This window comes from Triturus cristatus, chromosome 7 (assembly GCF_964204655.1).
Source record: "Triturus cristatus chromosome 7, aTriCri1.1, whole genome shotgun sequence".
In the NCBI taxonomy this organism is placed as follows: domain Eukaryota; kingdom Metazoa; phylum Chordata; class Amphibia; order Caudata; family Salamandridae; genus Triturus; species Triturus cristatus.
This window is the reverse complement of record NC_140590.1, coordinates 1,767,318,303-1,767,330,802: the sequence shown is the minus strand read 5'-3', so window position 1 is coordinate 1,767,330,802 and position 12,500 is coordinate 1,767,318,303. Positions and strand designations below refer to the sequence as shown.

Here is a 12,500-nt window from a genome sequence, read left to right as displayed (position 1 = left end):
TTCCTTCTTCCATGAACTTGATCTGCTTACTTCTAAATTTTTATGGAATGATAGAAGGGCTAGGATTGCTTATAAATTTTTACGGAAATCTTATGATATGGGGGGCTGTAATTTTCCTGATTGGGGGAAATATCAAACTGCTTTTCTGGCGTCCCAGGGTGCCCTTTGGTTTTCTTCCCCATCTATTCATGCTCCAGCTTGGTTGACAATAGAACAGGAACTGGCCTCCCCTCTTCCGACTGCATCTTTTTTGACCACAAACACCCTTTCTATTCCATTTTCTCGCTCTATTATTTTAGACACTATTGCTGCGGTTCGTAAGGTTGATAAGAGGGTAGCAGTTCCAATACATAAAACTAGATGGTCATCTATTTGGCGCAATTCTAAAATCAAAATTAATATTGACCCTGAGTTGATGTCTTACTGGGCTGGGAAAGGTGTCTCACTTGTTAAACATCTCTATGATTCCAACAATGATCCTTCCCCTTTCTCATCCCTTGCTCAACATTTTTCTTTATCTAATTTAGATTTTTATACTTTTCTTAAGATTAAGGTTGCACTTGCTAAAGTACACCTTCATCCTTCTTCCCCGCTGATTACGCTCTTTCAGCTTTGGATCAGGACTGGTCATGTTGCGTCTCGGATTTATACATTTTTATCGTCCTCTACACTCCCTTCCCATACTGTCACACAGCAAAAATGGTTACATCATTTTGATCATACTGTCACTGCTCATATCTCTTCTGATACCTGGCAAGATATTGGTAAATTTTCTCTTCGTAACAAAATTGCCCCTTCTCTAACGCAGTCTAAGTTTTTCTCTATTAATCTTCTTCATTGGACTCCCAGTCGTCTGTATTCACTCAATCTCAAAGAAGACAATTTATGCTGGAGTTGTGGGCTTCTACCAGGCGATTTTCAACATATGTTCCTTGATTGTTCCCTTCTCCAACCCTTTTGGGATTTAGTTCACAAACACCTTATGCTCATCTTTAACATCAAATTCCAACTGTCTCTTCCATTAATTCTTTTGGGTCCGTTGGCGGCCCCAGTCCCTCTGCCTTTAGATCCCATGGAGCTCCAGTTGTTGGACCTCTTGTTAACTATTGCAGTCAAAGTAATTCTCATGGAGTGGAAATCCTTTTCGTCTGTCTCTTACCATACTTGGTGGGCCTGGGTTTCCTTTCTACGAAGTGCTCATACGTCAGTGGATCATGCTCATCTTTCTCCTTCTATTTCCTCTGGTGTATGGGAAGCCCTAGATTCATACATGAAGTTGGCCTCTGAAGGGGTGGTGGAACAATATCCCTTTGATTTGTCTGGTTAGTGTTGTCTTGTGTGTTGGGTGTTTCCTCTGGAAATCCTCTCCTCTTCCTTTCCTTCTCTTTGTCTCTCTTTTTCTTTCCTCTTCTCTTTCCTATTCTTTCCGTCTTTTCTTTCTTCCTTTCTTCTCTTCCCTCTTCTCCCTAATTTGCCATCTGTAGGTGATACTTTTGATATATATCTTTGCCAGACATCATTTTGGGTCTTCCCTCCTTAAGTATTTATTTATCTGATGTCTGCAGATTAATGAATGACAATGAATTGCTCTCCTACCAATTAATTGTATATTAATGTATTTATTATCTTATTGTCTGATATCAATTGTATCACTTTGGTTTATATCTTATGTGTCATATTTGCGCTTTTAAAATAATAAAATTCTTTTGAAATGAAAAAAAAAAAAAAAAGTATAGGTTAAAAAGAAAGATAAACTTTAGTAAAATTAAAATTTTTATCAGATTAGTTCTGCTCATGATAGTTAATGGCAAGCTCCTTAGCAATTTGTCGACCTCTAATAGAGCCATTTTAAACTCATATTTGCTATCTTGTCTAGGTCTTGTGTGATCCTAACACCTAAGTATTTCATGTACTTGATTTGCCTGCTTTTGCCGGGGCAATTCCAGACCATTATCTCTGTTTTTTCTGAGTTTACCAGATATTCTGACATATTTCCAAAATCCTGCACTACCTTTTCTATTATCAGTAGCACCCATTCTAAGTCAGATGTGTATATTATATGGTCATTAACCTTTTTTCCCATCCGTTATACCTAAATGGATTAATTGCTGACTCCTTCCTAAATTTTCTTGCTGAAGGTTTTATGTAGAGGTTGAATAGCAGAAGGGGAAGTGAGTAGCCTTGCCTTGTGCCTCTCGTGATTCTAAGCTCAGACGTTAAGCAACCATTTAAAAAGATTTTAGCAGTAGGGTTTTTATAAATTTGCTGGATTGTCCTGCAAAAATTGTCTGCCAGATTATTCTGCTTCAGCAATGGACTCAGAACACTTTTGCAACATACAGTATAAATAGCTCTAGAGGGAGATTAAAAGTAGAGGCTATATCAATCGCAGCTAATAGACCATGAGTTCATTCATGGAGGTATTCCCAGTCATGAATCCCTTTTGATCCTTGTGAATTAAGCAGCCTACTACATTACTTAATCTCTTAGCTAGTGTATTTGCAAATATTTTGTAGTTGCTATTCAGCAGAGATATAGGCCTATGTAATTCAAATCTTGTAGAGTTTTTATCAAGTTTGAGCACTAAGGTAATTATTACTTCCCTCCAAGAGGGAGGCAACTTGAGCCAATTATTAAAAATCTCAATGAATAATCTGGGTAAAAAAACTGGTATAACTGGTTCCGCCAGCACCCTATACAACTCATTAGGTAACTCATCAGGGTCTGCTACTTTACTAATTTTACAACCTTTAAGAGCCTGCAAGACTTCAAACTGCCCAATCACTCTATTTAGAGCTGCTGCTTAAAAGTATGAGAGGTTCACAGGAAGATCAGGCGGCACACATTTTAAAACCCCTTTTCCGTAATGTCTAGGTCTTTCGCATCTACTTCTCAAAATAAATCAAGAAAAGCCTCCTGTATTTCCTTGCTGCTGGATACTATCTCACCAGTGACCTGCTTTTCTACTTCCCTTACAAGGTTCCTTGTTAAATCAGGTTTTGTTTTCCATGCCAGTGACTTGTCACTGTTCAAAATGTGCCAGTTTACTAGACTCCCACCTCTTCCTTATTCTCTCCTCCGTTAATCTTGCAACTTTGGGGCAGATTTACAAGGAAATGACGCATCTGCATAGATGCGTCAGTTTCCTTGCGCCAGCGCCAAATGTCCTTGCGCCTCTATGGATGCGCTGTATTTACAATACAGTTCTCCATAGTGCAAGGATTACCAGATGCATGAGAAATTCTGACGCATCTGTTGGCCCAAAAGTGACGCATTGCTGGAGTTGCTCATGAAAGTGACGCAACTCCAGCAGTGCGCCACAATAGATGGGTGAGTCCCATTCAAAAAGCCCTGCATCATTCCTTACGCCTGGTCTGAGCAGGCGTAGGGATTTTGACGCAGTGATGGCTTAGAGTGACGCAGTGAAATCTTGTAGATTTCACTGCTTCAGTTCTACATGGCTTTTTGCATGAGAACGCCCACACTGCATACATGGGGGCAGATTTACAAGAATCTTAAATGCATCAGTTTCTCTGCGCCTGAGTGAAAAACCCTTGCGCCACCATAGATGCGCTATATTTATAATACACAGCACTATAGCGCAAGGATTGAAAGATGCGTCAGAAATTTTGACGCATCTGTTGGTGGAAAAGTCACGCATTGCTGGAGTTGTGTCGCAAGCACAACACAATTTCAGCAATGCGTGTTGTGGCCTATTTCCAATACACTGTGTCACTCCTTATGCCAGCTTGAAGCAGGGGTAAGGTTTTGACGCAGTGGCGTCCTAAAAGTCACACATTGAAATCTTGTAGATTTCACTGCGTCCCTTTTATGAGGCTTTCCTGCGTGGGAACACCTACCCTGCATACATTATACCAGACGCAGGTATAATGTGACGCAGGACTTTACAACGTGATGCATCTCCCTAGATGCGTCCTGTTGTAAATGGGCCGCAACATTTACTTCGTGTCTGCATCACAAAAGGGACGCAACGGCGGCGCAAAAGTCACGTAAGGGGCTTGTAAATCTGCCCCTTTATTTTTTGTTTCCTGGAGCTCAACAACTATCACCTTCTTTTGATTATTTGTGGTATTCTGAATCATCAACTGTTCTTATCTTCTCATACCCTCATCCAACTGTCCGCACTCTTTCTTATGTTCTCTATTTCAATTCCAAGCAATACTATTTAATCTTCTCCTGCTGTAAGCCTTAAAGGCAACCCAGACCAGGTTTCAAGGAGCTGAACCTAAATTAAACTAAAAAGAAAATGACAGTGTGCATTTTAAGGGACTCCGCTACCTCTATCTCTAAAAGCAATCTGCGGTCTAACGTCCACCTCTTCAGCTCCATTTCTTGGGGGAGATTTAGCTCTAACATTATGGAGGGATTCTCAGATATATATGCAGGCAAATGAGTAATATTACTGACTGCCTCAACCAATAATTGGTCAACTAAAAGTATTCAATTCTTGAGGCATGACCGTACTTTTTATTTTGAAATGGATATTCTCTCTTTTTTCCCATTCTCCTTCTACTGAGCTCCAATTTTATATTTTTAATGCATGACTGCATCTGGGGTGAGGGGAATGTAATAACTCTAATCTAGAAGACTTATTCAACCAATTAACCAGTAAGACATTAAGATAGGAGCAGGGAGATCCAAAAGATTTAGTTGGATATATTTTATTGGGTTATAATCGTCCAAATTTAGGCCATAATATCCCACTAGTGTATAGCTTATATCATACATATGTATGGTGGAAATTATTCACCTTCTTGTATTGTCCATATACTGTTATAGTGGCTCGGATATTATTTTTACTATAATTGCCACTCCATTAGTACAACAATCTTGATCTGTGAAAACAACTTGATGGAGCCATTTGTGAAACTTAAAGAGTTCTAAGAATTCTGTACAAGTTAAGTGTGCCTCCTTCTGCGCTTGGGAGTCTCGCAAGTATTGTAGGATTCTTTTTTGTCTGTTTATTTGTGTGCAGGGCATTTTTGTTCCACGATAATATTCGTACAAGGCCTTCTCCCCTTCTACCTGTAGCCCCCATATTATAGATGATATAGTTTCCTACCAATTAACCGATTACCAGGATTTGTCTCTGTTGACACCTTATCTGAGGTAGCTAAGGTATACAAAAGGTTACTGAAGATTTATTTTAAAAATCTCTGCGATGCTCCTCACACCCTGTTACCCCCTTCCCACTCATCCCATAGGAGGAGAATCCTCCTAATTTTCTTATGGACATTTATTTATTTTGCTTATAGAGCGCCCGAATCACCCCATAAGGGTATCTACGCGCTAGGACCGCCTAAATGAGCTGATGAGGGATGATCAGAACAGCGAGATTACTAATTACTAATGTCCTTTGAGGCTACTATAGGAATGACTATTACAGTCATACAAACACATTAATACCATGCATACACTATACCAATCACCATTACTGAATAGAAACCAAAGGAATATAGTATAAAAATATAATGTGTCTTTTATTGTTGAAGATCCAATTCGAATTCAATTGATAAAAACACTAATAAAAAACGATTTCCAAAGTAATGGATATACCATCAATACACTTTAGATATTAACATTGATATAAAACCCATCTATCATTTATTGAATAATTTCACAGACAGAAGGAGTCAGCTTGGAGGCTTTTCAGTCCCTATTTTTTTGGTTTCTATTCAGTAATGGATGATTGGTATATTGTAAGCATGGTATTAATGTGTTTGTATGACAGTAATAGGAATTTGTATGCTTTAAAGGAGCCCAAAGGGATCTTATTTTTGACAGAAGTGTCTTATCTTGGTGTCCTGTCCCTTTGGTGAGTAGGATCCTCTCCTATATTTTTTAATCGGCTAATATATAGCCATAAAAAGGCATCACACATAATAGAAAAACATGAAAATTAAAAACACACACAATGCATCATTAAATACAATTTGTAGATTAGCAGGTTATGAGTAAAATTGTAACATAGGCTACAAAGCTGGATGAAAAGAAGGTTTTATGTCTCTTCTAATCCCTGTCGAGTGACAAACACAGCTGGTTACAGCATGCCAAAAAAAAACACACACAATGCATCATTAAATACAATTTGTAGATTAGCAAGTTATGAGTAAAATTGTAACATAGGCTACAAAGCTGGATGAAAAGAGGGTTTTATGTCTCTTCTAATCCCTGTCGAGTGACAAACACAGCTGGTTACAGCATGCCAAAGTGATTAAGGGTCCTGAAGTTTTACAAAAAAGTAACGTCAACACTAGCCGTCCTTAGATTTGTTGAGTGTAGAATAGGGTGTAGAAAACGGACTCAAGGGATAAAATGAAAACTACAGAAAAAAACAAAATGGATGAAAGATTGCTTACTGATGTTATCACAGAGACAGCAGGGCAAAAAGGAAAACCAACTGCAGTGGAAAAGCCACCATGATATGAGTTGTACATAGCCTTAATCAAATTAAATAAAATGTATGCTCCAGATTGGAGGTCCAATGTAATATTGTTAAATCCTTTCATTGGATGTGATCTCCATATGATATTGCACGGTATCCATGGATTGAGCCTTATTTGCCCTTATCGAGTACCTTTGACTTTGAAATAAAGATCATATGAGGGACCTCGTATAACTATAAATCTAATTTGGCAAATAAAATAAATGCGGGACACCGTGGTCAAGGAATGATTTTCTGATATAGGCTAGCCAGGCAATGTTCTCACCGTCATCTGGGTTGAAACAATCTGAGAGCACTTGCCGAGAGAATTTGGTGAGGGGGAGCTCTAAATTTTTACCCACAATAGAAGTTGTACGATATTGATCAGATCATCTATATAGGATAGACCAATCTTGGTGTGGGTGATAATACTGGCCGTTATTCTGGGTACCGCTAGCAGTCTGCCAAGAAATTTATTTTCACTAGTTTGCAAAAAAAAACAACCCGGTAAGTACCCAAAAAAAGCCTCACTTATTTTAAAGTTCCTCTGCTGTATGCTTAACACAGACCTTGACCTAAAGTGGTTTATTGTGTAGTGCTGTGCAGAGCATAAGTGGTGTATTTGTGCTGAGTGTATATACCTAGGAAAGGTACAATACATGAAACATGCAGTGCTGTGCAGGGGGTGCTTGGTAGGCCTGGGCGTGAAAATGGGAGTTCTGAAAAACTCTGCTGCACGGAGTGGAGTTTTTCCTCACTCACCAATGTTAAGTTGGCGAACACGAACGAGAAAGATCTTACTCAATGCGGCGTGTTGCAGATGGCCGCGACCGCTCACATTGAGAAACCTCCATTTCGCGTTGAGAAAGCTGCCACTTGTGTAGAACATCTACTCGAGCAGCAGAAAGAAGCAGCGCCCATTTGCGTTGGGCATAGCGCGCAGATTTTCCAGTGCAGGACAAACACCTGATGTTAAAAATCACCACAAACAGCACGACCTAGCGCACTCCACCGCTTGCGGAACTCCACGTAGTGCGGTTGAGCTTTTTGGCCACTTCATGGAGTTTCGCAAAGCAGAACTCCGCAAACTCCACCCAGGGATAGTGCATGGTAAATGTATGTGCTGGGACTATATGCGCCAATAGGTGATATAGTACTGTACAGTGTATGTCTGCTGTATACTTGCACAGGTGTATATGTGCCTATGAAAGGTACAAGGCATTATTGGAGACCCAGACCTGCATGGTTAAATATGACGAGAGGGTGTAGGGGAATCCCCAAGACAGATTTGTGTATTGCTGCATTCCTGTAAGCTGCATGGGACACACACTGGAGAGGGGAGAGCCAGGCTTCCACCATACACTTCAAAGGGAGCTCTTGGATTCAGTGAGAGGTCACAAAAAAGGGACTTAAGTGAACACCTCTGAAAGGAGATGGGCTCAATAAGAGAATCATAAAGAGTAGAGCTGGGGCCCGGACTAACTTTTTCATACACGTATCACTGTGGCTGACATCCAAGTGTGAACTCTAGGCACTTCCATGACCTGTGTTGTGGGGCTAACAGCTCTGAAGTCGCTCCTTCTGTGACAGACTGCTTTTCAGAGGAATAGAGAGCAGATGAATGGGACTTCAATAAGAAGCAGTCCCCCAACATAAACTTCAAAAACTCAGACCGTAAATCACATTTGGTGTCTGGAAATGAACTATAAGAATGGGAGCTTGAGAACTAAAATATTGCCATGTGCCAAGCAGCCAGACAGGCTGTGTGTGGAGGGGAAGCTCTGCAAGACTCCTGCCTGTGACCAGGACTGGGGGCCAAGGCCTGGCAGTCTCCCCCTGAGACCACTAAAGCGTGAAATATGTTGACCAGAACATATACCCATTAGGGACATATAATCACCCAGCTACCAAGGGACATAATAATCCTTAAAGCAGCACCATACACTTTGTTTTAAAAATGAGGGATCACCTTAATAAAAATTAATCACTCTCCCTCCAGCCATTTTTTAATACACCTTCTAGGACTTCACAGCAAATTACACCCACACACCCATGCAGCTTCATCAAAAGATCTCTGAAAAAGAGACCCATCAGGGGACCCGTAGGGTATTGTAGGGCCGGCCAGACGAGGAGCAAAAGCCCAATGATGAAGCATGACATCCTTCGGGGTGTGTGAGGGCATCAAGGTGAGGAAACACAGCTCCCCACAATTAGAGTAGCACACAATGAGAGTACTTCTTACTTCCCTTCTCTCTATCTCTACTTAGGAACGGTGACTCCCTTTGGTATAAGTTTAAATTCGGGAGCACGGGTCATCGGACCGTTTGAATAGCTCTTAGAGTCCCCCTCTTTTGATAAATAGGATATATTGAAAACAATACATTTCTCAAGCACAGGTGAAACTTAAAAAACAACCAGTGTTTTAGACAGAACAGCTGTGTTTGCATGTGAGACTTTGTTTTCAACAAAGGTAGCAGTTTTGGGCTGCACGCTGGTTTGTGATTAGCTTCACAATAGGATTAGTGACTGAAAATGTCTGGCAGCAAACAAACGAGGACTTACCAGTTGTTGTATTTGGTGCCATTGACCCATGTCCAGGGTTGAGTCACATCATCCCTCCTCAAGCCAATCCAGTGATTATGATCCCCTTTGTAACGCAGCGTGAAATTCTGTAAATAAGATGGAAAAAGGAACACCCTGTAACGTGCTCATTAGGTTTGAGTAAAATGACTCAATGAAATCAGTGCTCAGATCAGCAAACAGCTTTCTAAAATGAAATAAGACAGTGGCAATTTAGGATTGAAAATCAGGTGAAATAGGATAATTTTTAATACAAATTTCTTTGGTTACTTCTTTTCATAGACACTATTAGTAAGCTACCGTAAATATCACAAGTAAACTTTGTTGAGAGGGGTCCTGGCTTAACGCACAAGGTGTAGGCAGCATTTGGCAGAGCTCCTGGCAGGGCGCTGCTATCTGGCACCATCCAGACTCGCTGCATGCTCCTACCCCTCTGAAAAAATAAGGGGTAGAGTGGGCATTAGATGCCTGTGCCTTACGGTCGCATTTGCTGTGCCTCAAGGCCGTCCGCACTGATAACCCTTCGCCACCTGATGCTGGGCCCTTGTAGCATGCCCAGATCTTGAGGCCTTGATTGGCCATTAGTGGAGGTTTTGCACTCCTGCCTCAGTTGCCAGACAATCCCACCCAACAACAACCAACCCCCCCCCACCACCACCACCACCGCAACTTAACCAAACATGTCAGATTTGGGCTAATGGCGGCCTTGCTAGGGGCTTTGGTGCCCATTTTCCCACTTGCTATCGGAGGCACATGGGGCTGTTCCGATCCGGTCTGAATCCTGAAAATCTGATGATGCATAGAGTGTCTGAGTGCAGTGGCTACCTTCGTCATGGGGTTTACATCTCGCTGGAAGGATATGTCACCTGGCGACCGGGGGGGGGGGGTGGTTTAGAGAACAGGGCCTCATTGCGATTACTTGGACAGAAGCTCTTGGCCATTGCTGGAGCCCCTATACCAGGAGACAGACTAGATTCTACTCTACTGCCCATCAAACACACCAAAGAAGCTCTCAAACTGAAGATGGATGCAGTGGTGGAAGACATACTACTCCTCTGTGATGAAGAGCATAAACTACTGGATGAGTAACAAAGAACAGTCACTGGTAACACTTGCTCCTGTGACAGGAGTCTTGAAAACTCAGGTGGCCGATATGATGAATTGGGTCCACTTGCTTGAACAGAATTATGCAGAACGTCAGTGGTGGGCCTGTTAAAGAGAGTGGAGGGCAATGATATGGTGGCCTTCCTGGAGGTATGGCTCAGAGAAACTGTGGCTCAAGAGAGATTGTCTTCCTTCTTTGCCCTTGAACGTGCTCATAGGGTCCTGTGCCTAAGGGTAGTGAGGCAATTTCACTGTCGAGACAGAGACCACATACTGTGACAAGCCCTGGAAGACGGCGACTTCCATGTGGAGAACAACTGAGTAATTATTTTTCTATATTTCACACTGGCTGTTGGCGTAACATATGTGATGCTGTATCCAGTAAAGCTGTGTGTGATCACGGGCCGAGGCACCAAGTTCTTCTCAGATCGACAAGAAGTATGAGATTGAATAGGGATGCACCCATGAATTGAGGGACCAGAGCTTACTGGCTTGCAACCTTTCTATGCCGAGTGACCGGGCTCTTGTAACAAGCGCAATCGAGGAGGCTTCCCATCAGCAGCCCAATCCCAACACGATAGGAAGAGCGTGGTGAAGGCAGCAGCTAAACGGACCACTTCGGATTCCGAGTTGGCCCCAACTCAGGTGGGTAGCGCACTTGTCTACCCCATATCACCCCATGAATGATAACCCATCTTGTCTGAGATCTACATTCCTCCTTTCTGGCTGGATGGGGACACGTGATGTGAGGCTGGGGATATGATTCTATTGTACAAGTATGGGGGGCATCCTTTCCAGCCCTAATATAGTTGCAGACAAAAGATGGACTACCTAAATACTTTGACATGGCCGAATGTTAAGTGGTACTGCTGTGAAGGTTCCGGACACCTCGAGTATCTCCTCCCCTTAGGTGTGTGGGCACCAGCGCCCAAATGACTGCTTGTTTCATTTTATAACCTTAGGATGTGAAGTGTTGCCTTTCTCTCCTGGGGAGGAGGGGGAGTTGGATACTATAGTTTTGTTTATTGTGGTTGTCAATGCTCCTTGCACTGTATTGGGTTGGTGGGGAACGAGTGGTCACACTGGCCAGTGACCAGGATTGGAGAAGGACTGGGCCGATATATTACTTAGATGGCAGACAGACGCGCTATGTAAAGGATTATGTCCTGGAATGTCAGGGGCCTATATAACATGGAAAAATTCTACAAGGTCCAGGCTCCTCTGAAATGGAAGAGGATACACCAGGCCCTATTGCAAGAAACCAACCTGAACAAACAAAAAGGGGTACCTTTCTAAAACACTGGCAGGGCTAAACAATATTTACAGAGTACTCAGTCTATTTTTGCAAGATGGAAAATCACCCGAATTGCGTTTCCAGATCCTCAGTGAGAAAGGCAACACAAGGTGTGATACACCAGCCCTTGTGGTGTCCTGGTCGGCAGAAATATTAAGATAGTAAACATATACGCACCTAACACCAATCAGAGTGGCTTCTTGAGGACAATCTCTTAAACAATGGCACCTTTTAGGCCCTGATTAGTCATCATTGGGGGAGACTTTAACTGTGTAGCTGACACTGTGCTGCTAAACGGCTAGAGAACTCTCCGGCCACTCGCTAGTGAGGAGATTTCATGATTGGCAAGACCACTAGGGGATCACGGATGTGTGGAGGTTGACCTACACGAGAGACCAAGACTATTCATGTTTCTCTGCCCTACATGAACTGTCAGTTCACTTAGACACAGTCTTATGCACACCCGACATATTGGGGATCCATGCTACACATGGAATACCCTTTGAGGACTATTTGTGAGCACAACCTGATATTTATGACACTGTCTTGGGACAAATGACAGATGCTAATCCTGAGCTGGAAATGAAAATAGACAACATGGATAACCCTGTCTTTCATGAAACCATAGGGGAGGGTGTCTGGAATTCGGTTATTGACTACGGCACTACTTCCTCTGTGTTATCCAAGTGGGAGCTGGTAATGCAGAGAGCATGCAAATTGCAATCAGTGGGAGTCTGCTGGACATCATTGACAGAAATTGACACACAAGAGGAGAATCTTGGGAGCACTGAACACGAAGGGCATGGGAAACCGAAGCTGCAACAGGAGCTGCTAGACACAAAAGAGAACTTGGAGGAGTGCGCTAAACGCCTAGGCTGTTGTGATTATAAGGCGCACATGACACAAGCACATGCAGAACAGGACAGGGTTGGAACACTGTTGGCCTGGCTGGCTAACTCTACCAAAAGAAGCTTGCAAATCCCGTCAATTTGAACAGACCAGGGTGACAGGGTCGATCAACTGGAAGAAATAAATGAAACCTTTGTAAGATATTATATTAAGATTTATTCTAGTGCT

The 12,500-nt window shown here is 42.3% G+C and overlaps 1 protein-coding gene across 1 annotated transcript in view; it reads right to left on the bottom strand.

The window, feature by feature from the left end:
* The window catches only part of LOC146813026 (uncharacterized), a 112,790-nt gene that overhangs the window by 19,245 nt on the left and 81,045 nt on the right, over positions 1-12,500 (bottom strand). The window contains exon 5 of the mRNA XM_085615246.1: positions 9,008-9,114. Within this exon, the coding sequence (XP_085471372.1) occupies positions 9,008-9,114 (107 nt within the window). The remainder of the gene's footprint in view (positions 1-9,007; positions 9,115-12,500) is intronic.